Raw genomic sequence first — 27,639 nt, forward strand, 5'->3', positions numbered from 1 at the left:
ACATACACACACACACACACACACACGAACAGACACACACACACACACACACACACACACGGACAGGTACACACACACACACACGAACAGGGACACACACACACACGAACAGGGACACACACACACACATGAACAGGGACACACACACACACACACGAACAGGGACACACACACACGAACAGGGACACACACACACGAACAGGGACACACACACACACACACGAACAGGGACACACACACACACGAACAGGGACACACACACACACGAACAGGGACACACACACACACACACGAACAGGGACACACACACACACACACACACACACGAACAGGGACACACACAGTCACACACACGAACAGGGACACACACACATGAACAGGGACAAACACAGTCACACACACATGAACAGGGACACACACACATGAACAGGGACACACACACATGAACAGGGACACACACACATGAACAGGGACACACAGTCACACACACGGACACAAACACACAGGCAGGTACACACGTAGAGAGGGATAGAGCTATAAAGGTACTCACGTAGAGAGGGATACAGGTATAAAGGTACTCACATAGAGAGGGATAGAGCTATAAAGGTACTCACATAGAGAGGGATAGAGCTATAAAGGTACTCACGTAGAGAGGGATACAGGTATAAAGGTACTCACATAGAGAGGGATAGAGCTATAAAGGTACTCACATAGAGAGGGATAGAGCTATAAAGGTACTCCCGTAGAGAGGGATAGAGCTATAAAGGTACTCACATAGAGAGGGATAGAGCTATAAAGGTACTCACATAGAGAGGGATAGAGCTATAAAGGTACTCACATAGAGAGGGATAGAGCTATAAAGGTACTCACATAGAGAGGGATAGAGCTATAAAGGTACTCACATAGAGAGGGATAGAGCTATAAAGGTACTCCCGTAGAGAGGGATAGAGCTATAAAGGTACTCATGTAGAGAGGGATACAGCTATAAAGGTACTCACATAGAGAGGGATATAGCTATAAAGGTACTCCCGTAGAGAGGGATAGAGCTATAAAGGTACTCCCGTAGAGAGGGATAGAGCTATAAAGGTACTCCCGTAGAGAGGGATAGAGCTATAAAGGTACTCACATAGAGAGGGATACAGCTATAAAGGTACTCACATAGAGAGGGATAGAGCTATAAAGGTACTCACATAGAGAGGGATAGAGCTATAAAGGTACTCACATAGAGAGGGATAGAGGTATAAAGGTACTCCCGTAGAGAGGGATAGAGCTATAAAGGTACTCCCGTAGAGAGGGATAGAGCTATAAAGGTACTCATGTAGAGAGGGATACAGCTATAAAGGTACTCATGTAGAGAGGGATACAGCTATAAAGGTACTCACATAGAGAGGGATAGAGCTATAAAGGTACTCACATAGAGAGGGATAGAGCTATAAAGGTACTCCCGTAGAGAGGGATACAGCTATAAAGGTACTCCCGTAGAGAGGGATAGAGCAATAAAGGTACTCACGTAGAGAGGGATACAGGTATAAAGGTACTCACATAGAGAGGGATAGAGCTATAAAGGTACTCACATAGAGAGGGATAGAGCTATAAAGGTACTCCCGTAGAGAGGGATACAGGTATAAAGGTACTCACGTAGAGAGGGATAGAGCTATAAAGGTACTCACGTAGAGAGGGATAGAGCTATAAAGGTACTCACATAGAGAGGGATAGAGCTATAAAGGTACTCACATAGAGAGGGATAGAGCTATAAAGGTACTCACGTAGAGAGGGATACAGGTATAAAGGTACTCACATAGAGAGGGATAGAGCTATAAAGGTACTCACATAGAGAGGGATAGAGCTATAAAGGTACTCCCGTAGAGAGGGATAGAGCTATAAAGGTACTCATGTAGAGAGGGATACAGCTATAAAGGTACTCATGTAGAGAGGGATACAGCTATAAAGGTACTCACGTAGAGAGGGATAGCGCTATAAAGGTACTCACATAGAGAGGGATAGAGCTATAAAGGTACTCACATAGAGAGGGATAGAGCTATAAAGGTACTCATGTAGAGAGGGATACAGCTATAAAGGTACTCATGTAGAGAGGGATACAGCTATAAAGGTACTCACATAGAGAGGGATAGAGCTATAAAGGTACTCCCGTAGAGAGGGATAGCGCTATAAAGGTACTCCCGTAGAGAGGGATAGCGCTATAAAGGTACTCACATAGAGAAGGATACAGCTATAAAGGTACTCCTGTAGAGAGGGATAGCGCTATAAAGGTACTCATGTAGTGAGGGATACAGCTATCAAGGTACTCATGTAGAGAGGGATACAGCTATAAAGGTACTCATGTAGTGAGGGATACAGCTATAAAGGTACTCATGTAGTGAGGGATACAGCTATAAAGGTACTCACGTAGAGAGGGATACAGCTATAAAGGTACTCATGTAGTGAGGGATACAGCTATAAAGGTACTCATGTAGTGAGGGATACAGCTATAAAGGTACTCACGTAGAGAGGGATAGCGCTATAAAGGTACTCCCGTAGAGAGGGATACAGCTATAAAGGTACTCACATAGAGAGGGATAGCGCTATGAAGGCACACACATAAAGAGGGATACAGCTATAAAGGTACTCCCGTAGAGAGGGATACAGCTATAAAGGTACTCATGTAGTGAGGGATACAGCTATAAAGGTACTCATGTAGTGAGGGATACAGCTATAAAGGTACTCACGTAGAGAGGGATACAGCTATAAAGGTACTCATGTAGTGAGGGATACAGCTATAAAGGTACTCACGTAGAGAGGGATAGAGCTATAAAGGTACTCACGTTGCCATAGTCGATGTAGAACACATGGACCTTTGCTGGCGATTGAACTTTCTCCACCCGGGCTCTGTACCTTTACAGAGGTAAGTGAAGGAACAGATGGAGGGGAAGATGAGAGAGAAAGAAAGGTGATAATTGAAAGAAAGAAGAGAGAGGTAGAGTAAGATTGATAGAGATGAGAGAGAAAGGAGAGAGAAGATGAGGGAGAAGATGAGAGAGAGAAAGAGAGAGAAGATGAGAGAGATAGGGAGAAGATGAGAGAGGGAGAGAAAGGAGAGAGAGGAGAGAGGGAGAAGATGAGAGAGAGAGAGAGAGGAGAGAGAGGAGAGAGAGATCATTCCATTGTTATTTCCCAGGAGAGCTGGTGTGGTGGTGGATATGTCTGTAGTGATAAGGCCTTTGAGGAGAGAGACCCTATGGGATTTGAAATGTTCCATTTCAGACAGGCCACTGTATAGAAACAGGGGGAATTATATTGGCCTGTATGACTTGTTCATTTCAAGAGGTGTGTGAGAAATCATACGTCTACAATCTAAGCCTATAGTACCAGAAAAGCACAGAGTTAATCAAAAATAAAAGTTATTGAAGCCAATTGGTGAAGTAAATTGTGGGATAGCTCAGTGGGAAGGAGAGGCAAGTCAAAGAGCCTTTCAATCACTGTGTGGCCCACATCACCCACATTAACCTGAGGAGGAGAGGAGAGACAGGATGGACAGAAGGAGAAAACAAACGCTACTAACAATTAGGCAACGGTGGAGTGGACACAACAGGGGAGAGAGAGACAGACATGTAGAGAGAAGACAGAGAATGATGAGAGAAGAGAGAGAGAGAGAGAGAGAGAGAGAGAGAGAGAGAGAGAGACAGAGACATAGACAGAGACAGAGACAGAGACATACATGTAGAGAGAAGACAGAGAGAATGATGAGAAGAGAGATAGAAAAAGAAACAGTCAGGGAGAAAGTGACGAAAGAGAGCCAGACAAACAATGACAGAGAGAAAGAGAGAGAATGACAGACAAGCAGACTCATTCAGAACTCCTCAGTGGCTGCATTCAACAGGCCTTGAAAGGAACCCAACCCTAATTAGTCTTTAATAATTCCAGCAAATCTCCCTCCCTCCTCCTCAGAATAAAGAGGTACAACACTCACTATGGTTGGAAATTACCTCAATGAACAACAGACTAACAGGTCCCGGAAAAAACACTAAAACAAAAAATGTGTTTTGCATAAAAAGGAAGAACCGCAGCTTTTCCTGGAAAGGAGTAACAACAGACTAGTGCTCTCCATGCACAACATGAGTAACAGCAGACTGGTGCTCTCCATGCACAACATGAGTAACAACAGACTGGTGCTCTCCGTGCACAACAGGAGTAACAACAGACTGGTGCTCTCCGTGCACAACAGGAGTAACAACAGACTGGTGCTCTCCATGCACAACATGAGTAACAACAGACTGGTGCTCTCCATACACAACAGGAGTAACAATAGGCAAGTGTTCTCCATACAAAACAGGAGTAACAATAGACTGGTGTTAGCCATACACAACAGGAGTAACAACAGACTGGTACTCTCCATGCACAACAGGAGTAACAACAGACTGGTGCTCTCCATGCACAACAGGAGTAACAACAGACTGGTGCTCTCCATGCACAACAGGAGTAACAATAGAATGGTGCTCTCCACGCACAACAGGAGTAACAATAGAATGGTGCTCTCCACACAAAACAGGAGTAACAACAGACTGGTGCTCTCCATGCACACAGGAGTAACAATAGAATGGTGCTCTCCATACAAAACAGGAGTAACAACAGAATGGTGCTCTCCATGCACAACAGGAGTAACAATAGACTGGTGCTCTCCACACAAAACAAGAGTAACAACAGACTGGTGCTCTCCACACAAAACAGGAGTAACAACAGACTGGTGCTCTCCATGCAAAACAGGAGTAACAACAGACTGGTGCTCTCCATGCACAACAGGAGTAACAACAGACTGGTGCTCTCCATGCACAACAGGAGTAACAATAGAATGGTGCTCTCCATACAAAAAAAGGAGTAACAATAGAATGGTGCTCTCCATACAAGACAGGAGTAACAACAGACTGGTGCTCTCCATGCACAACAGGAGTAACAACAGACTGGTGCTCTCCATACACAACTGGAGTAACAAAAGACTGGTGCTCTCCATACACAACAGGAGTAACAACAGACTGGTGTTCTCCATACACAACAGGAGTAACAACAGACTGGTGCTCTCCATACACAACAGGAGTAACAGACTGGTGCTCTCCATACAAAACAGGAGTAACAATAGGCTAGTGCTCTCCATACAAAACAGGAGTAACAATATACTGGTGCTCTCCATACAAAACAGGAGTAACAACAGACTGGTGCTCTCCATACCAAACAGGAGTAACAACAGACTGGTGCGCTCCATACAAAACAGGAGTAACAATAGACTGGTGTTCTCCATACAAAACAGGAGTAACAATAGACTGGTGCTCTCCATGCACAACAGGAGTAACAACAGACTGGTGCTCTCTATACAAAACAGGAGTAACAACAGACTGGTGCTCTCCATACAAAACAGGAGTAACAGACTGGTGCTCTCCATACAAAACAGGAGAAACAACAGACTGGTGCTCTCCATACAAAACAGGAGTAACAATAGACTGGTGCTCTCCATACAAAACAGGAGTAACAATAGACTGGTGTTCTCCATGCACAACAGGAGTAACAATAGACTGGTGCTCTCCATACAAAAAAAGGAGTAACAATAGAATGGTGCTCTCCATACAAGACAGGAGTAACAACAGACTGGTGCTCTCCATGCACAACAGGAGTAACAACAGACTGGTGCTCTCCATACACAACTGGAGTAACAAAAGACTGGTGCTCTCCATACACAACAGGAGTAACAACAGACTGGTGTTCTCCATACACAACAGGAGTAACAACAGACTGGTGCTCTCCATACACAACAGGAGTAACAGACTGGTGCTCTCCATACAAAACAGGAGTAACAATAGGCTAGTGCTCTCCATACAAAACAGGAGTAACAATATACTGGTGCTCTCCATACAAAACAGGAGTAACAACAGACTGGTGCTCTCCATACCAAACAGGAGTAACAACAGACTGGTGCGCTACATACAAAACAGGAGTAACAATAGACTGGTGTTCTCCATACAAAACAGGAGTAACAATAGACTGGTGCTCTCCATGCACAACAGGAGTAACAACAGACTGGTGCTCTCTATACAAAACAGGAGTAACAACAGACTGGTGCTCTCCATACAAAACAGGAGTAACAGACTGGTGCTCTCCATACAAAACAGGAGAAACAATAGACTGGTGCTCTCCATACAAAACAGGAGTAACAATAGACTGGTGTTCTCCATGCACAACAGGAGTAACAATAGACTGGTGTTCTCCATGCACAACAGGAGTAACAGACTGGTGCTCTCCATGCACAACAGGAGTAACAACAGACTGGTGCTCTCCATGCACAACAGGAGTAACAATAGACTGGTGTTCTCTATACAAAACAGGAGTAACAATAGACTGGTGCTTTCCATGCACAACAGGAGTAACACTAGACTGGTGCTCTCCATACAAAACAGGAGTAACAATAGCCTGGTGTTCTCCATGCACAACAGGAGTAACAACAGACTGGTGCTCTCCATGCACAACAGGAGTAACAATAGAATGGTGCTCTCCATGCACAACAGGAGTAACAATAGACTGGTGCTCTCCATACACAACAGGAGTAACAACAGACTGGTGTTCTCCATACACAACAGGAGTAACAACAGACTGGTGCTCTCCATACACAACAGGAGTAACAACAGACTGGTGCTCTCCATACACAACAGGAGTAACAACAGACTGGTGCTCTCCATGCACACAGGAGTAACAATAGAATGGTGCTCTCCATACAAAACAGGAGTAACAACAGAATGGTGCTCTCCATGCACAACAGGAGTAACAATAGACTGGTGCTCTCCACACAAAACAAGAGTAACAACAGACTGGTGCTCTCCACACAAAACAGGAGTAACAACAGACTGGTGCTCTCCATGCAAAACAGGAGTAACAACAGACTGGTACTCTCCATGCACAACAGGAGTAACAACAGACTGGTGCTCTCCATACAAAACAGGAGTAACAATAGCCTGGTGTTCTCCATGCACAACAGGAGTAACAACAGACTGGTGCTCTCCATGCACAACAGGAGTAACAATAGAATGGTGCTCTCCATGCACAACAGGAGTAACAATAGACTGGTGCTCTCCATACACAACAGGAGTAACAAAAGACTGGTGCTCTCCATACACAACAGGAGTAACAACAGACTGGTGTTCTCCATACACAACAGGAGTAACAACAGACTGGTGCTCTCCATACACAACAGGAGTAACAACAGACTGGTGCTCTCCATACAAAACAGGAGTAACAATAGGCTAGTGCTCTCCATACAAAACAGGAGTAACAATATACTGGTGCTCTCCATACAAAACAGGAGTAACAACAGACTGGTGCTCTCCATACCAAACAGGAGTAACAACAGACTGGTGCGCTCCATACAAAACAGGAGTAACAATAGACTGGTGTTCTCCATACAAAACAGGAGTAACAATAGACTGGTGCTCTCCATGCACAACAGGAGTAACAACAGACTGGTGCTCTCTATACAAAACAGGAGTAACAACAGACTGGTGCTCTCCATACAAAACAGGAGTAACAGACTGGTGCTCTCCATACAAAACAGGAGAAACAACAGACTGGTGCTCTCCATACAAAACAGGAGTAACAATAGACTGGTGCTCTCCATACAAAACAGGAGTAACAATAGACTGGTGTTCTCCATGCACAACAGGAGTAACAATAGACTGGTGTTCTCCATGCACAACAGGAGTAACAGACTGGTGCTCTCCATGCACAACAGGAGTAACAACAGACTGGTGCTCTCCATGCACAACAGGAGTAACAATAGACTGGTGTTCTCTATACAAAACAGGAGTAACAATAGACTGGTGCTTTCCATGCACAACAGGAGTAACACTAGACTGGTGCTCTCCATACAAAACAGGAGTAACAATAGCCTGGTGTTCTCCATGCACAACAGGAGTAACAACAGACTGGTGCTCTCCATGCACAACAGGAGTAACAATAGAATGGTGCTCTCCATGCACAACAGGAGTAACAATAGACTGGTGCTCTCCATACACAACAGGAGTAACAACAGACTGGTGTTCTCCATACACAACAGGAGTAACAACAGACTGGTGCTCTCCATACACAACAGGAGTAACAACAGACTGGTGCTCTCCATACACAACAGGAGTAACAACAGACTGGTGCTCTCCATACAAAACAGGAGTAACAACAGACTGGTGCTCTCCATACAAAACAGGAGTAACAATAGACTGGTGCTCTCCATGCACAACAGGAGTAACAACAGACGGGTGCTCTCTATACACAACAGGAGTAACAACAGACTGGTGCTCTCCATACAAAACAGGAGAAACAACAGACTGGTGCTCTCCATACAAAACAGGAGTAACAATAGACTGGTGCTCTCCATACAAAACAGGAGTAACAATAGACTGGTGTTCTCCATGCACAACAGGAGTAACAATATACTGGTGTTCTCCATGCACAACAGGAGTAACAACAGACTAGTGCTCTCCATGCACAACAGGAGTAACAACAGACTGGTGCTCTCCATACACAACAGGAGTAACAACAGACTGGTGCTCTCCATACAAAACAGGATTAACAATAGGCTAGTGCTCTCCATACAAAACAGGAGTAACAATATACTGGTGCTCTCCATACAAAACAGGAGTAACAACATACTGGTGCTCTCCATACAAAACAGGAGTAACAACAGACTGGTGCTCTCCATACAAAACAGGAGTAACAATAGACTGGTGCTCTCCATGCACAACAGGAGTAACAACAGACGGGTGCTCTCTATACACAACAGGAGTAACAACAGACTGGTGCTCTCCATACAAAACAGGAGAAACAACAGACTGGTGCTCTCCATACAAAACAGGAGTAACAATAGACTGGTGCTCTCCATACAAAACAGGAGTAACAATAGACTGGTGTTCTCCATGCACAACAGGAGTAACAATATACTGGTGTTCTCCATGCACAACAGGAGTAACAACAGACTAGTGCTCTCCATGCACAACAGGAGTAACAACAGACTGGTGCTCTCCATGCACAACAGGAGTAACAATAGACTGGTGTTCTCTATACAAAACAGGAGTAACAATTGACTGGTGCTCTCCATGCACAACAGGAGTAACACTAGACTGGTGCTCTCCATACAAAACAGGAGTAACAATAGACTGGTGTTCTCCATGCACAACAGGAGTAACAATAGACTGGTGTTCTCCATGCACAACAGGAGTAACAATAGACTGGTGCTCTCCATACAAAACAGGAGTAACAATAGACTGGTGTTCTCCACGCACAACAGGAGTAACACTAGACTGGTGTTCTCCATGCACAACAGGAGTAACAACAGACTGGTGCTCTCCATACACAACAGCCAAAGGGAGTACGAGTGAACAAGAAGATAAAAATAATAATAAGTCCCAGCCACTGCATCTCACAGATGGCTCTTTTGAAAGCTCTCCTCAACTATCCCTGGCGGATGCGAAAACGTAAAAGTTTTTGTTCCCAGAAGTTGAGTGAGGGGAGAGGGGGAGGGAGATGATGAGCTGTCCACCTGGCTAGGGAGGGGTGAGTCTCTATTTTTAATATTAGTTTGGCATTTCCCTTCTCTCCCTCTCCTTCCCACCGTCTCTCTCTCTCGGTCACCTCCTTGATGGGGCCCAAAGTCATAGCAGACACCCGGTGGCGCCCACCCGACGCACTTCGCCTCCGCGACTACCATCTGTCCCCGCCACCATCTGTAAACTTCACCGGCAACATCCGGTGTACCGGCTGGGTTGACGAGGGCTCAACACCTCTACAAAGCTCTGTTCTAAAAGGGGCCCTCTTAAAAACCAGGGCCGTTCAGGAGCCATGACTTTGTGATGTCCCTTTTATGGCAGGGCAGATTTAAAACCAGAAACAGTATGAACAAAGGGTAGATAAATAGGTAGGACGCTTTGTATTTTGGAAAGTTGATACTTGGTCTTTACAAACTATAAGAATAGATCCAGGCAAAAAGCCAATGAGAAAGGGTGTGGGTAACTCACATCCAGGTTAAGGGCGGAGCTTATCAGTTGCTCTAATACGATCCTCTAATGTACATTTTGGCTGCACCCAAACGCCAACTATTAGCCCCGACTTGGGCACTAGTCATAAGGAAAGGGGATGGATTGGGCACTAGTCATAAGGAAAAGGGATTGATTGGGCACTAGTCATAAGGAAAAGGGATTGATTGGGCCCTAGTCATAAGGAAAAGGGATTGATTGGGCCCTAGTCATAAGGAAAGGGGATTGATTGGGCACTAGTCATAAGGAAAAGGGATGGATTGGGCACTAGTCATAAGGAAAAGGGATTGATTGGGCACTAGTCATAAGGAAAAGGGATTGATTGGGCACTAGTCATAAGGAAAAGGGATTGATTGGGCACTAGTCATAAGGAAAAGGGATTGATTGGGCCCTAGTCATAAGGAAAGGGGATTGATTGGGCACTAGTCATAAGGAAAAGGGATTGATTGGGCACTAGTCATAAGGAAAGGGGATGGATTGGGCACTAGTCATAAGGAAAAGGGATTGATTGTAGGACCAATAGCTCTCTCTCTAACAGAAAGATCAGTTCCAAGACCTCAACATAGGGTCAGGTATTGTACTACACATTAAAATGGAGACATTGCAGCACCATGTGACAGAAAGATAAAACACGTACCACTCTCCGTCCGCGGAGAAATTGGCGATGCAGTAGTCCCCTCGGCGGGCAGCGTACGAGCCCTCCACTGGGGGCTGGGCGGCGATCTCTGCCCTCATGGTCTCCATCAGGTTCTCCAGCTGGGTGCCTGAGGGGCGGGGAGAGGGAGACATTTTCAATGTCTACAAACAGGCCCTTTGACTAGATGCCAACGGCATTAGTATTTGGCTCATATCCCATGTATCACTGTTGAGCCATACAGCGCTCTGCCCCAAAATGGACGCCCGATCGCAGTAACCACCATGGGGAAATTGGACATCTCCGTTTCCTGTAGTAATTATCACCGCATTAGCACCATGTCACAAATACTAAATAATCCTATTTCTACTAGCCTTACCATCAGTGGAGACAGTCATAACCAAAACAGCATGAGTAAAAAGACTGAGCTCTGTGACGTGTCTACCAGTCACCAACCCATTGTCCTGTATGGGAGAACTATTAGGTGGAGATGCCAGAAAATGTGGCGGTGGATAATATCCATGTTTTGAAGAGGATGATAAGAGCGTCAGGTTGTGTGGATTCAGACTGCAATCACTAGTCCAGTGATTTGCGCTCAGCAGTAACACATGGCTAGCTGTCACGGCTGATGGCTCGGAGTGTGAGTGAAGAGGTATGGGATGTGTGTGCGTAAGTGTGTGAGAGAGAGTGTGAAGAGAGTGCAGATCGCTTACTCCAGCTAGTTTAGCAAAGTGCCCGATGTTGAAATTACATGGTGATTTGTTGACAACCTATTCCCATTGATTTCCCCTTGGGCCTTGGGCAATGTAACAACCAGGGCTATACACTGACTCAATAAAAAAAGAATGCCCCTTCGTCTGCACAGCAAGTGTGTGTGTGTGTGTGTGTGTGTGTGTGTGTGTGGGGAGGCTGGACATGGAAACATTCTCAACGATTGATGAAAAAAAGTAATTATTTCAAAGATGGCAGAGAAAAGCAAAACTAATTGCTAGTAATGAACATGCTACACCAGCCATAACACACAGAGGACTTGTGGTCGTTTCCCTTTGATGTGAGCCAGGTTGATAAGAGGTGATGTTTCAGCATGTGCCCCCGGGGGAGGTGGGGGGGTGATGTCCGCCACAAACATACAGACGTTCACACACAATGGCACCGCATATATGACATACACACACAGATCAGTGCAATCTGTGTAATCAGTGCAATCAGTGTAATCTGTGGCCCGTGAGCTTGAAGCATTACGGAAATGTGACATGGATGGGCTCCTCCACTGCATTACCAACGCTACTGAACGGGGGAGGTGTGTGTGTGTATTGGAGGGAGGTGTGTGTGTGTGTGTGTGTGTGTGTGTGTGTGTGTGTGTGTGTGTGTGTGTATATTTGAGGGAGGGTGGTGTGTGTGTGTGTGTGTTGGAGGGAGGTGTGTGTGTGTGTGTGTTGGAGGGAGGTGTGTGTGTGTGTGTATTGGAGGGAGGTGTGTGTGTGTATTGGAGGGAGGTGTGTGTGTATTGGAGGGAGGTGTGTGTGTGTGTGTATTGGAGGGAGGTGTGTGTGTATTGGAGGGAGGTGTGTGTGTGTGAGTGTGTGTATTGGAGGGAGGTGTGTGTGTGTGTGTGTATTGGAGGGAGGTGTGTGTGTATTGGAGGGAGGTGTGTGTGTGTGTGTATTGGAGGGAGGTGTGTGTGTGTGTGTATTGGAGGGAGGTGTGTGTGTGTGTGTATTGGAGGGAGGTGCGTGTGTGTGTGTGTATTGGAGGGAGGTGTGTGTGTGTGTGTATTGGAGGGAGATGTGTGTGTGTGTGTGTGTATTGGAGGGGTGTGTGTGTGTGTGTGTATTGGAGGGAGATGTGTGTGTGTGTATTGGAGGGAGATGTGTGTGTGTGTATTGGATGGAGATGTGTGTGTGTGTGTGTATTGGAGGGAGATGTGTGTGTGTGTATTGGAGGGAGATGTGTGTGTGTGTGTGTGTGTGTGTGTGTGTATTGGAGGGAGATGTGTGTGTGTGTGTGTGTGTGTGTGTGTATTGGAGGGAGATGTGTGTGTATTGGAGGGAGATGTGTGTGTGTGTGTGTGTATTGGAGGGAGATGTGTGTGTGTGTGTGTGTGTATTGGAGGGAGATGTGTGTGTGTGTGTGTATTGGAGGGAGATGTGTGTGTGTGTGTGTGTGTGTATTGGAGGGAGATGTGTGTGTGTGTGTGTGTATTGGAGGGAGATGTGTGTGTGTGTGTGTATTGGAGGGAGATGTGTGTGTGTGTGTGTGTGTATTGGAGGGAGATGTGTGTGTGTGTGTATTGGAGGGAGATGTGTGTGTGTGTGTGTATTGGAGGGAGATGTGTGTGTGTGTATTGGAGGGAGATGTGTGTGTGTGTGTGGGGGGGGGGGGGGGGGCAGCTTAATGTGTGTTGTGATCAAACAAACACCTCAAAGGCAAAGCCACATTAAACGAACGAACAAGACACATCTCACACACACACCACTGCTCCCTCCCTCCGTCCCTCCCCAACAGCTCAGAGCTGTTAATGTGATTTTATTCCGGCCTGCATCAGAGCGTTTGTTTAAAAAAACGAGGGAATATTAAAAGTTCAAAAGAGAGTGAGCAGCCAGCTAGCGCTTAGCCAGCTACCTTAACATGATGTCATGTACGCTAAACAGGAGAGTGAAAACAGGAGGCTTGCGGGGGGGGGGGGGGGGGGGTTAGGGGAGGTAAGGTAAGAGGGGGAGGTGGGGGTGTGTGTGTTTGTTGTGGGGTTTGGGGAGAGGAACGTGGCGTCCACACTCCTCACTGCCCATCCACTGGCACCCTGATGGCTAATGACTGCTGTTTGAGGGGAGCGAGGAGCGCACAGACATACACACACAAACAAACGCTTGAGAAAGGCATCCTCAGTGTTTTGTAGGAGCAGCAGATTTAAGGAAACACGTCAGATCAACAACCCTCCCGTCTATCCCAGAGGTACAGCTCAGATAAACAACCCTACCCCCCCAACCCTCCCATCTATCCCAGAGGTACAGCTCAGATCAACAACCCTACCCCCCCAACCCTCCCGTCTATCCCAGAGGTGCAGCTCAGATTCAGATAAACAACCCTACCCCCCCAACCCTCCCATCTATCCCAGAGGTACAGCTCAGATCAACAACCCTACCCCCCCAACCCTCCCATCTATCCTAGAGGTACAGCTCAGATCAACAACCCTACCCCCCCAACCCTCCCGTCTATCCCAGAGGTGCAGCTCAGATTCAGATAAACAACCCTACCCCCCCAACCCTCCCATCTATCCCAGAGGTACAGCTCAGATCAACAACCCTAACCCCCCAACCCTACCATCTATCCTAGAGGTACAGCTCAGATCAACAACCCTACCCCCCATATCCTCCCATCTATCCCAGAGGTACAGCTCAGATAAACAACCCTACCCCCCCAACCCTCCCATCTATCCCAGAGGTGCAGCTCAGATTCAGATAAACAACCCTACCCCCCCAACCCTCCCATCTATCCCAGAGGTACAGCTCAGATCAACAACCCTACCCCCCCAACCCTCCCATCTATCCCAGAGGTACAGCTCAGATCAACAACCCTACCCCCCAACCCTCCCATCTATCCCAGAGGTACAGCTCGTGACGGCCGCATAGTTGCGGCTGTGCAGCGCTCCGGCTGCCGGCGGAAGATTTATTCATCTAATTAAAAAAGTTTGAGAGAGAGCGTCTTCCTGCTTCCCCAGCCAGGAGTGGTAGTAGTAATGGTGTGTGTGTGTGCGTGCGTCTTTGCCTGGGTCACGAGGCATGCTCCACTTTGGGCCCAGAGAGATTTGATTAAATAATAAATAAGCTAAGAGGGAGTCCTCTCCAATCGCTATATAAAGCTTTAATGAAAACACTTAATTTAACCTAATTAATACCAGTGGCCTGGCATTACTGTGGAGGGGAAGGTACAGGAAGGAGGTAGGGTACAGAACACATGATGTAGCAGAGGCCTGGCATTACTGTGGAGGGGAAGGTACAGGAAGGAGGTAGGGTACAGAACACATGATGTAGCAGAGACCTGGCATTACTGTGGAGGGGAAGGTACAGGAAGGAGGTAGGGTACAGAACACATGATGTAGCAGAGGCCTGGCATTACTGTGGAGGGGAAGGTACAGGAAGGAGGTAGGATACAGAACACATGATGTAGCAGAGACCTGGCATTACTGTGGAGGGGAAGGTACAGGAAGGAGGTAGGGTACAGAACACATGATGTAGCAGAGACCTGGCATTACTGTGGAGGGGAAGGTACAGGAAGGAGGTAGGGTACAGAACACATGATGTAGCAGAGGCCTGGCAATACTGTGGAGGGGAAGGTACAGGAAGGAGGTAGGGTACACAACACATGATGTAGCAGAGACCTGGCATTACTGTGGAGGGGAAGGTACAGGAAGGAGGTAGGGTACAGAACACATGATGTAGCAGAGACCTGGTATTACTGTGGAGGGGAAGGTACAGGAAGGAGGTAGGGTACACAACACATGATGTAGCAGAGGCCTGGCATTACTGTGGAGGGGAAGGTACAGGAAGGAGGTAGGGTACAGAACACATGATGTAGCAGTGGCCTGGTATTACTGTGGAGGGGAAGGTACACAACACATGATGTAGCAGAGACCTGGTATTACTGTGGAGGGGAAGGTACAGGAAGGAGGTAGGGTACAGAACACATGATGTAGCAGAGACCTGGCATTACTGTGGAGGGGAAGGTACAGGAAGGAGGTAGGGTACAGAACACATGATGTAGCAGAGACCTGGCATTACTGTGGAGGGGAAGGTACAGGAAGGAGGTAGGGTACAGAACACATGATGTAGCAGAGGCCTGGCATTACTGTGGAGGGGAAGGTACAGGAAGGAGGTAGGGTACAGAACACATGATGTAGCAGAGACCTGGCATTACTGTGGAGGGGAAGGTACAGGAAGGAGGTAGGGTACAGAACACATGATGTAGCAGAGACCTGGCATTACTGTGGAGGGGAAGGTACAGGAAGGAGGTAGGGTACAGAACACATGATGTAGCAGAGGCCTGGTATTACTGTGGAGGGGAAGGTACAGGAAGGAGGTAGGGTACACAACACATGATGTAGCAGAGGCCTGGCATTACTGTGGAGGGGAAGGTACAGGAAGGAGGTAGGGTACAGAACACATGATGTAGCAGAGGCCTGGCATTACACCCCAAACAGAATAACTCCAGACAGAGCTGTAATCTCTGTAGTATGCAACAATAACCAAAATGTACATATACAGTGCCTTCGAAAAGCATCCAGACCTTGACCTTTTCCACATTTTGTTATGTTACAGCCTTATTCTAAAACTGATTAAATGGTCTTTTCCCCTCATCAACCCACAATACACAATACAGCATAATGAATGACAAAGCAAAAACAGATTTACAGACATTTATGTAAATGTATGCAATAAAAATAACTGAAATATGACATTTACATAAGTATTCAGACCCTTTACTCAGGACTTTGTTGAAGCACATTTGGCAACGATTACAGCATAGAGTCTTATTGGATTTGATGTTACAAGCTTGGCACAGCTGTACTTGAGGAGTTTCTCCCATTCTTCTCTGCAGATATTCTAAAACTCTGCCAGGTTGGATGGGGAGCGTCGCAGCACAGCTATTTTCAGGTCTATCCAGAGATGTTCGATCGGGTTCAAGTCCAGGCTCTGGCTGGGCCACTCACGGACATTCATTCTTGTCCCGAAGCCACTCCTACATTTTCTTGACTGTGTGCTTATGGTCGTTGTCCTGTTGGAAGGATAACCTTTGTATGATGTCCTGATCGCTCTGGAGCAGGTTTTCATCAAGGATCTCTCTGTACTTTGCTCTGTTCATCTTTTCCTCGATCCTGACTAGTCTCCCAGTCCCTGCTGCTGAAAAACATCCCAGGCTTGACACTGCCACCACCATGTTTCACCGTAGGGATGGTGCCAGGTTTCCACCAGACGTGATGCTTGGCATTCAGGCCAAAGGAGTTCAATCTTGGTTTTATCAGACCAGAGAATCTTGTTTCTCATGGCCTGAGAGTCTTTAAGTGTCTTTTGGCAAACTCCAAGCAGGCTGTCATGTGCCTTTTACTGAGAAGTGGCTTCCGTCTGGCCACTCTATCATAAAGGCCTGATTGGTGGAGTGCTGCAGAGATTGTTGTCCTTCTGGAAGGTTCTCTCATCTCCACAGAGAAACTCTGGAGCTCTGTCAGATTGACCATCGGGTTCTTGGTCACCACCCTGACCAGGCCCTTCTGCCCCAATTGCTCAGTTTTCATAGAGCTGGCCACCTGGACAGAGTCTTGGAGGTTCCAAACTTCTTCCATTTAATAATAATGGAGTCTTGGTTCTTGGTGACCTTGTATGTTTCAGACATGTTTTGGTACCCTCCCCAGATCTGTGCCTCAACACAATCCTGCCTTGGAGCTCTACAGACAATCCCTTCCACCCCATGGCTTGGTTTTTGCTCTAACATGCACTGCCAACTGTGGGACCTTATATAGACAGGTGTGTGCCTTTCCAAATCATGTCCAATCAATAGAGTTTACCACAAGTGGACTCCAACCAAGTTGTAAAAACATCTAAAGGATGATCAATGGAAACAGGATGCACAGGAGCTCAAATTCGAGTCTCATAGCAAAGGGTCTGAATACTTATGTAAATAAGGTACAGATGAAGTCAGAAGTTTACATACACTTAGGTTGGAGTCATTAAAACTCGTTTTTCAACCACTCCACAAATGTCTTGTTAACAAGTTGGCAAGTCGGTTAGGACATCTACTTTGTGCATGACAAGTAATTTTCCCAACAATTGTTTACAGACAGATTATTTCACTGTATCACAATTCCAGTGGGTCAGAAGTTCACACACCAAGTTGACTGTGCCTTTAAACTGCTTGGAAAATTCCAAAAAATGATGTCATGGCTTTAGAAGCTTCTGATAGGCTAATTGACATCGTTGAGTCAATTGCAGGTGTACCTGTGGATGTATTTCAAGGCCTACCTTCAAACTCAGTGCCTCTTTGCTTGACATCATGGGAAAATCAAAAGAAATCAGCCAAGACCCCAGATAAAAAATTGTAGACCTCCACAAGTCTGGTTCATCCTTGGGAGAAATTTCCAAACGCCTGAAGGTACCACGTTAATCTGTACAAACAATAGTACCTAAGTATAAACACCATGGGACCACACAGCCATCATACCGCTCAGGAAGGAGACGCGTTCTGTCTCCTAGAGTTGAACGTACTTTGGTGCGAAAAATGCAAATCAATCCCAGAACAACAGCAAAGGACCTTGTGAAGATGCTGGAGGAAACAGGTACAAAAGTATCTATATCCACAGTAAAACGAGTCCTATATCGACATAACCTGAAAGGCCGCTCAGCAAGGAAGAAGCCACTGCTCCAAAACCGCCATAAAAAAGCCAGACTACGGTTTGCAAATTGCACATGGGGACAAAGATGGTTTTTCTTCTTGGAGAAATGTCCTCTGGTCTGATAAACAAAATAAAACTGTTTGGCCATAATGACCATCGTTATGTTTGGAGGAAAAAAGGGGATGCATGCAAGCCGAAGAACACCATTCCAACCGTGAAGCACGGGGATGGCAGCATCATGTTGTGGGGGTGATTTGCTGCAGGAGGGACTGGTGCACTTCACAAAATAGATAGCATCACCAGGAAGGAAAATTATGTGGATATATTGAAGCAACATCTCAAGACATCAGTCAGGAAGTTAAAGCTTGGCAAATGGGTCTTCCAAATGAACAATGACCCCAGGCATACTTCCAAAGTTGTGGCAAAATGGCTTAAGGACAACAAAGTCAAGGTATTGCCCTGACCTCAATCCCAAAGAAAATTTGTGGGCAGACCTGAAAAAGCGTGTGCGAGCAAGGAGGCCTACAAACCTGACTCAGTTACACCAGCTCTGTCAGGAGGAATGGGCCAAAATTCACCCAACTTATTGTGGAAAGCTTGTGGAAGGCTACCTGAAGCGTTAGACCCAAATTAAACAATTTAAAGGCAATGCCACCAAATACTAATTGAGTGTATGTATACTTCTGACCCACTGGGAATGTGATGAAATAAATAAAAGCTGAAATAAATCACTCGCGACTATTTTTCTGACATTTCACATTCTTAAAATAAAGTGTTGATCCTAACTGACCTAAGACAGGGAATTTTTACTTGGATTAAATGTCATGAATTGTGAAAAACTGAGTTTAAATGTATTTGGCTAAGCTAAGTAAGCTTCCGACTTCAACTGTATGTTTTTTTGTTAAACCTTTTCGGGCTAGGTGGCAGTATTTTCACATCTGGATAAAAAGTGTGCCTAAAGAAAACTGCCTACTACTCAGGCCCAGAAGCTAGGATATGCATATAATTGGTAGATTTAGATAGAAAACACTCTAAAGTTTCTAAAACTGTTTGAATAATGTCTGAGTATAACAGAACTGATATGGCAGGTGAAAACCAGAAAAAAATCCATCCAGGGAAAAAAAAAATTGAGGTCACTCTCTTTTCAATAGGTTTTCTATGGGGATCTAGATTTCTGTGGCACTAGCTTGCAGTTCCTATTGCTTCCACTGGATGTCAACAGTCTTAAAAATTGGTTGATATTTTTCCTTTGAGAAATGAAGAAGTAGGGCAGTTCAGAACGAGGGTCGAGTGAAGTGTACTGTTTGTTAGAGGCGCGTGACCTGAAAGCTCGCTCCACTTTGTTTTTATATCCGCTATTGAACGCAGTTTATCCCGTCTTAAATTTTAGTGATTATTTACGTAAAAAAATACCTAAAGTTGTATTAGGAAAGTTGTTTGAAATGTTTGGACAAAGATTACAGGTAACTTATTAGATATTTTGTAGTCATGTTGCGCGAGTTGGAACCGGTGTTTTTTCTGGATCAAACGCTCCAAATAAATTGACATTTTGGAGATATAACGACGGAATTAATTGAACAAAAGGACCATTTGTGATGTTTATGGGACATATTGGAGTGCCAACAAAAGAAGATCTTCAAAAGGTAAGGCATGAATTATATCGTTATTTCTGCATTTTGTGTCGCGCCTGGCGGGTTGAAATATGAATGTCATGTGTTTGTTTGGTGGGGTGCTATCCTCAGATAATCGCATGGTTTGCTTTCACCGTAAAGCCTTTTTGAAATCTGACACGTTGGCTGGATTAACAACAAGTGTAGCTTTAATTTGGTGTATTGCATGTGTGATTTCATGGAAGTTTAATATTTCTAGTAATTTAATTTGAATTTGGCGCTCTGCCATTTCACCGGATGTTGTCGAGGGGTTCCGCTAGCGGAACGTCTAGCCATAACAGGTCTCAACCTGTTTTCACTTGGGTATTATGTGTAGATTGATGAGGAAACAAATAAATTCAATCCATTTTAGAATAAGGCTGTAACGTGGAAAATCTGAATACTTTCCGAAGGCACTGTAGGCTATGCTACATCCTATCCTATGAAAATCAGGGCAAGCACACAAACCCAAGAGTGGCCGGTGTGCTTATGAAACACCAATGTTAACCCTACCTTACATGTTCTCCTATGAGATCCATCCTCCAGGCCAGTGTCCTCATATAACACCAGTGGGGTTTAAAGCCATCCATGAGGTCATATGGCTGAGGTTACATAAGGAACAGTAGATCAGTACACAGCCGACAGCATCCCAAATGGCACCATATTCCCTATGTAGTGCCCTATCGGCCCTGGTTAAAAGTAGTGCACTATATAGGGAATAGGGTAACATATGGGAAGCAGTCATCTCTATGGATCACAGTGTAATTTCACTACTTGGTAGAAGCCTTAGATTCCCTCTAATTACAGTCAGGTGAGATTGAGTCAGACACTGTACATCTAATGGATGTGGAGGAAAAAGACGTTGGTTAGGGAGAAGGAACAGGGACCGTGTCTGTTACAGTGAACCTGCAGTCATGTTGATATTGACCAATGAGATGGTTATGTTTCTTGGTGATGGTTGTAGGCTGTTCACAGGGAGGACTTACATACAGAGCATAGCAAACCCCCCCCCCCCCCCCCCCCCCCTACCCCCTACCCCCCCCACCACCACCACCCACACACACACGTCAATCCTTCTTCATTTCAAGTGCCATCCTGATTTAGTGGTGAACTTAAGCCTCTTAACTACTACATATTTCTCTGTGGTTTTGCTATCCATTATATAAACACACACACACCACAGGGCCAGGTGAGAGAGAACGATGACACTTGGTATTAGATTTAGCATGCAGCGCTGGGGTTCTGCAGCATTAGAATCTCCCTACCTACTGCCAGTCAGTTTATGGGTGGTCATTTGCTGTGCAGGCATCTTGGCCCAGGGTGACCTGTAGTGGAGGGCACTGCTTTATTACACACATCTATGCATGCAGATTCCCTTCCAGGTGTAGGCTTGGGCGGTAATGCACACACAAGGGAATGGGAAAGCGCTCACACACACACACACACACACACACAGAGTGAGAGGAACGAAGACAAATACACTAGCACTCTCCAGCAAGCAGACACACACACAGAGAGAGAGCGAGAGAGAGCGAGAGAGAGAGAGAGAGAGAGAGGAATGAAGACACATACATTAGCACTCTGGCAAGCATAGATGCACCCCCCCCCCCACACACACACAGGTAAACAAACAGGTAAAGTGTTCCTTTTTTCAGCTTGAAAGAACATAATTCCAACCCAACCGATGTGTAAAAAACATAAAACAGCCTACATCTCCCTCTGTCTGTTTGCACACACTGCCGAGAAATGTAAAGATAAACCCTGTGAGTGTCCAGTGACCCGATGCCTACGGTTGGTTTCCTGCCTTCAACAACCCAGAGAGATCTGCAACATGCATCTCTGGCAAATCCAAATCAGGCTAGGAGAAATACCAGGAGAGTCCCAGTTCCCAATTCCACGTTGGTTTGAAGAAAAGAAAAAACAGACAAATCTATGAATTTGCAGTCTCAGTGTAAGAGGCTAATGGGTCTCCAGTGTGACAGGCCTCGCTTTGTGTATTTGCTAGTGAGCAAAAGCACTGATCCACATAAAGTGAAGACTGTTCCAGATCTCTTTTCTCCTCCTTCCCTCTCTTCCCTCTCACTCTGTTCTGTAATTTGTTGATGAACCATTATGGTTGCAGCTGTTGGTAAATCCTATGTAATTACATTGTAAATGCCCCGCGTGGAACGGAGAAAGCGATTAGGCTTTAGAGAAGAGAAAATGATTTTAGTTGGGGTTGATTAAAATGGCATTTGGCTGTGCTGTGGCGAATGAGGCGTACTAGAGGAAAGAAAACAAAAAGCAATGAAAACACTGGATCATGTTGTCCTCTGCACTCGACCGAAGGCCACGCGGAATCCTATTTGACCAAATCATTACCATCAACAACGGAAATCATCCCATCCAGAATGAAACAGAAGACCAGAGAACAGATTAAAGAATCACTGCTAAATGGTTACTAAAAAGCTGGGATAATTCCAATTCCCTTCCCAAATGAAGAAATTAAACACAAAATCACTGTTAAGCATTTTCCAAATGATGCAGAAACTCTAATTCAGGACACCCAAAGAGAGAAAAAGGGGAACAGAAAACCAAGAACAGGAGAAGCGCAGAAAGAGGCAACATTTCACCAGCTGTAATCAGCTCAATATTCAAATGTATGAGATGCACACAGCGGCATCTAGAAAGGAGCACACCCAGGGAAATGTGTAACTAACCTAAAAACAACACTTATTCTGGGAGGTCTCAGAAGACTCTCATTTCCATTTAGTACATGTTGTTCCCGGCGTCTTTATCAGATCTGCTTTATAGGCACTGGTGTCTGAACTAGCTTATATTAGCAGTTGTAACGCTGCCGCTTCTGATGTGTGCATACGGTGTGTGTGAATGTGTGTGTGCACGGGCAGTCTGAATGATGACACCGGGCTGAGGCACACAGTGCTAACTCTACCTGCTAGTTTGGCCTGTTAAATATGCATGAGGTTTGGAACGGCTTCATCCTCTAGGGGGACGGCGGCTTGTGTTAAAGAACTTCCAGGTGGGAACGGGAACAACACTGCTGATTACACACACACACACACACACACACACACACACACACACACACACACACACACAATGATAACAGACAACCTACCCCAACACAGACAAAGGAGGTACTGGAGATGCAGGGGGAGAGATAAAATGGCTTTATGGGGAGCAATTTACTCCTCTTTTGGGCACCAGTTGCGAGAAAGTGTCGACAGCCGCTGTCTGTGCGTGGAGCGAGGCCGCCATAACAAACAAATGATGGCAGAGCCTCAATAATGCCCACTCTGCCTGTGGAAGAGCGTTTCAGAGTCGCATCGCACAGCACTCTCTTCCTCTCTCAATTTTTCTCTCCCCCTCCTGGCAGTCGGAGAGGGGGCCCTCTCCACCAAATTACAGTTTCTGTCATTTGAAAACCCAGAAGAGACAAAGAGGCAGCATCTGTGACTTTTCTCCTGCGCTCTACACTCGCATTGAGGCCTCGTCGAGTGAGGCTAATGTGGATTTTTACCCAATATGCGGTGCCGCATTGGGAGGGTTCACCTGTACTTGTAGTTAGGAGGAGAAGCATGTAAGTGGGTTCGTTGCCAAGAGAAGAGCGATTCACTGCCACATAAGGTAACCAGCGTTGACTTTCTGGTTACTAGTGAAACCAGAGCACTAAGACCAAGAGCAAGCCAGATTGGGTCCTGCTCCCTCCAAAATACACCCCTCAGAACAAACCGTGCTACAGCTGAGCAGACAGGTGATCTGACCTTCCAATCTTCAGTTCCATTCAAATTCAACAATGAATGCCTTCGCGGTAAAGCTCATCTGAGGACCTCTAAATATTGCATCATCCGGCACGGTGGTGGGGAGTTAAGAAAACAAATCAAACTTGCAGTGTCTGCTTTTCTTCCTGCTTGAGTATGTTGTTGCTTTCTACAGCCGTGAGCTCTGCAGTTTGTGTGGAGTGTCACCGCAGCTGTTAACAGACCAGCTGAAGAGAAACAAGATGTAGTTCAGCACGACTGAAGAATATAGACCTGGTGAAACAAGGACGGCCTAGAGATGTGAGGATAAAATCATGACCATGACAAACTACTGCCCCCTCTAGGATGACCGTGTCCTCAAAAGACAGAGGCCAGCGGTAGGCGGGGGAAACAAAGAGCCACCCTCTACAGAGGATCACATGGGAACAGGGACTTGCTTATGTGCACAGAGCTTTATCCAGCCATCTTTCGTCCGCATTAAGCAGGGTAGTGTTCATTTGAGCACACAATGGAAAACATTTTCAAACATTTCGCAACTGAACACAAAACATTTGCATTTCGCATTGGCCAGGAAGACCCTCCCTGTTTCAATCCGTTTTTTCCCCCATTTGGTGCCTAATGAACACGGTCCAGGAGTGGAGAGCTGTTTCTAAGATGGTCCTAGTTCGCTGCTTCACATTAAGGCCTGGTTAGAGCCCCCTGAATTCCCTTTCGGACAGATCGATTGAGAATGTCCTCTTATTGATATCAATACTGGCAAATGCGAACGACAGATTTTTACCTTGTCAGCTCAGGGATTCAATCTTGCAACCTTACGGTTAACTAGTCCAACGCTCTAACCACCTGCCTCACGAAGAGCCCGCCTGTTACGCGAATGCAGTAAGAAGCCAAGGTAAACTGCTAGCTAGCATTAAACTTATCTTATGAAAAACAATCAATCATAATTCGACACCATTCTGTATACTTCTGGCCCTTCTTTGGACACTTAACTAACCTCCAGACGAGCTTCAATGCCATACAACTCTCCTTCCGTGGCCTCCAACTGCTCTTAAACGCAAATAAAACTAAATGCATGCTCTTCAACCGATCATTGCCCGCACCTGCCCGCCCATCCAGCATCACTACTCTGGACGGTTCTGACTTCGTAAACTACAAATAGCTCCTAACTCTGGACTAGGCTGTACCGCTGTCAGCTCTTAGCTCCTAACTCTGGTCTGGTCTAGGGTGTACCGCTGTCAGCTCTTAGCTCCTAACTCTGGTCTGGTCTAGGCTGTACCGCTGTCAGCTCCTAACTCTGGTCTGGACTAGGCTGTACCGCTGTCAGCTCCTAACTCTGGTCTGGTCTAGGCTGTACCGCTGTCAGCTCTTAGCTCCTAACTCTGGTCTGGTCTAGGCTGTACCGCTCTTAGCTCTTAGCTCCTAACTCTGGTCTGGTCTAGGCTGTAGTGCTGTCAGCTCCTAACTCTGGTCTGGTCTAGCCTGTAGCGCTGCCAGCTCTTAGCTCCTAACTCTGGTCTGGTCTAGGCTGTAACGCTGTCAGCTCTTAGCTCCTAACTCTGGTCTGGTCTAGGCTGTACCGCTGTCAGCTCCTAACTCTGGTCTGGTCTAGGCTGTACCGCTGTCAGCTCCTAACTCTGGTCTGGTCTAGGCTGTACCGCTGTCAGCTCTTAGCTCCTAACTCTGGTCTGGTCTAGGCTGTACCGCTGTCAGCTCCTAACTCTGGTCTGGTCTAGGCTGTAGTGCTGTCAGCTCCTAACTCTGGTCTGGTCTAGGCTGTACCGCTGTCAGCTCCTAACTCTGGTCTGGTCTAGGCTGTAGTGCTGTCAGCTCCTAACTCTGGTCTGGTCTAGGCTGTACCGCTGTCAGCTCCTAACTCTGGTCTGGTCTAGGCTGTACCGCTGTCAGCTCTTAGCTCCTAACTCTGGTCTGGGCTAGGCTGTAGTGCTGTCAGCTCCTAACTCTGGTCTGGTCTAGGCTGTAGTGCTGTCAGCTCCTAACTCTGATCTGGTCTAGGCTGTACCGCTGTCAGCTCCTAACTCTGGTCTGGTCTAGGCTGTACCGCTGTCAGCTCCTAACTCTGGTCTGGTCTAGGCTGTACCGCTGTCAGCTCCTAACTCTGGCCTGGTCTAGCCTGTAGAGCTGCCAGCTCTTTGCTCCTAACTCTGGTCTGGGCTAGGCTGTAGTGCTGTCAGCTCCTAACTCTGGTCTGGTCTAGGCTGTAGTGCTGTCAGATCCTAACTCTGGTCTGGTCTAGGCTGTACCGCTGTCAGCTCCTAACTCTGGTCTGGTCTAGGCTGTAGTGCTGTCAGCTCCTAACTCTGGTCTGGGCTAGGCTGTACCGCTGTCAGCTCCTAACTCTGGTCTGGGCTAGGCTGTACCGCTGTCAGCTCCTAACTCTGGTCTGGTCTAGCCTGTAGCGCTGCTAGCTCTTTGCTCCTAACTCTGGTCTGGGCCAGGCTGAGGCTTGGTGGGCCTGAATCCCAGTCCTGGATGGTGTAGCTCTAGACTAAAAATCCTTCTCAATGCTCTACAGTCATGGACAGGTAAAGAGGGCCAAGCTAGAGACATAACATCCAAATATTTTCTGTTAACACCCACAATCCCTAGGGAGAGAGGGACGGGGAGAGAGAGGAGAGAGGGACGGGGAGAGAGAGGAGAGAGGGACGGGGAGAGAGAGGAGAGAGGGACGGGGAGAGAGAGGAGAGAGGGACGGGGAGAGAGAGGAGAGAGGGACGGGGAGAGAGAGGAGAGAGGGACGGGGAGAGAGAGGAGAAAGAGGAGAGAGGGACGGGGAGAGAGAGGAGAGAGGGACGGGGAGAGAGAGGAGAGGGGAGGGGAGAGAGGGATGGGGAGAGAGGGGAGAGAGGGATGGGGAGAGAGGGGAGAGAGGGGAGAGAGGGATGGGGAGAGAGGGGAGAGCGGGAGAGGGAGAGAGATGAGAAATTTAATGATATCTGTAGCATTTCCCCAGACAAGAAAATTCCTTTCCCAACAAATTCTACCACACGTTTACACACACACACACACTTTCGGTAATTAAATCTGACTAATACAAAAAATTCTCACAAGCAAAACTGTCGCAACCGACCCCCCTGAGAATAATGGAAATGGTAAAGATATTACTGTGCACATTGCTTCACTGTTTAGGGACCATTAAGAGACATCGGGGAGCTTAAAGAGAACATGAAAACACAGTCTACTATCTTCTCTTGGTATGTGAGACACAGTGACCACAGGCAGAGTATGAACAGAACCGAGCACAGTGGGAACTAAAGACAACTAGGAGTTTTATTTACACTTTATAACAGTGTGTCTTCAACCCCTTTGAAAAAAGAGGAGGGTGAAACACGTCGGATTGATTCCCTTTGGATTTACTCCGATGTCCCGAACGGCTCGCCCAGCGCCTCAAGGTCGGTCAAGGAGTCTTCGCCCCAGCTGCCTATTTTTATCCAGACAGTAAATGGAGTGATGACGGCAGCTGCCAAAAAAAAATAACTTGTCTGACCTCTCACCTCTGATCTTAAAACACTTAAGCGTGAGAGAGAGGAGTGAGAGAGGAGAGACAGGGAGGGAGAGAGAGAGGAGCAGGTAAGGTGAGGAGAGAAGGTCAAAACTCTCTCTCAGGTAGATTGTTGTCTGTTGTGGTCGACCTGTTTGCCTCGTACAGAATTGTGCTACAGTATGGAAAGAATCGATCTAAGATACATCTATTTGCGGGTGATGAATTCACAGCATCCTATACGTGTCAGAATCTATTTCCATAATAGCGTATGGCGTGGCACTGGGGGCTGCACATTTAGGGAGATCCCTGCTCGCTGAGAAAGATGGGAATACAGACTGGTTAGGGGGAAACCTGGCAAAACCCCTCTATTTCAGAAACAGCCCCTGGAGCCACAGGGCCTACTGCTTGATGGCAATTTGTTGGTGCCGGGCGCCTTAGGACCAACTTAACCACAACACAAAAACCAATCTTCCTAAAATCACCCCCCTCCCCCTACATTATAAATTATGCCGTCTCTGAAAAAACATGTCATGAAATTGCAGAGCACTCGGCGTGTAAGAATTTAGAGAGAGAGAGAGAGAGAGAGAGAGAGAGAGAGAGAGAGAGAGAGAGAGAGAGAGAGAGAGAGAGAGGGTTGGAGGGAGAGAGAGA

General features: G+C 46.5%; 1 protein-coding gene across 1 annotated transcript in view; it reads right to left on the reverse strand.

The window, feature by feature from the left end:
• The window catches only part of LOC110490780 (staphylococcal nuclease domain-containing protein 1), a 369,157-nt gene that overhangs the window by 65,434 nt on the left and 276,084 nt on the right, over nt 1–27,639 (reverse strand). Inside the window, exons 19-20 of the mRNA XM_036944950.1 lie at nt 10,696–10,822; nt 2,823–2,892 (exon numbers count right to left, since the gene is read on the reverse strand). Coding sequence (XP_036800845.1) covers nt 2,823–2,892; nt 10,696–10,822 — 197 coding nt within the window. The remainder of the gene's footprint in view (nt 1–2,822; nt 2,893–10,695; nt 10,823–27,639) is intronic.

This window comes from Oncorhynchus mykiss, chromosome 15 (genome assembly GCF_013265735.2).
Source record: "Oncorhynchus mykiss isolate Arlee chromosome 15, USDA_OmykA_1.1, whole genome shotgun sequence".
Lineage (NCBI taxonomy): Eukaryota > Metazoa > Chordata > Actinopteri > Salmoniformes > Salmonidae > Oncorhynchus > Oncorhynchus mykiss.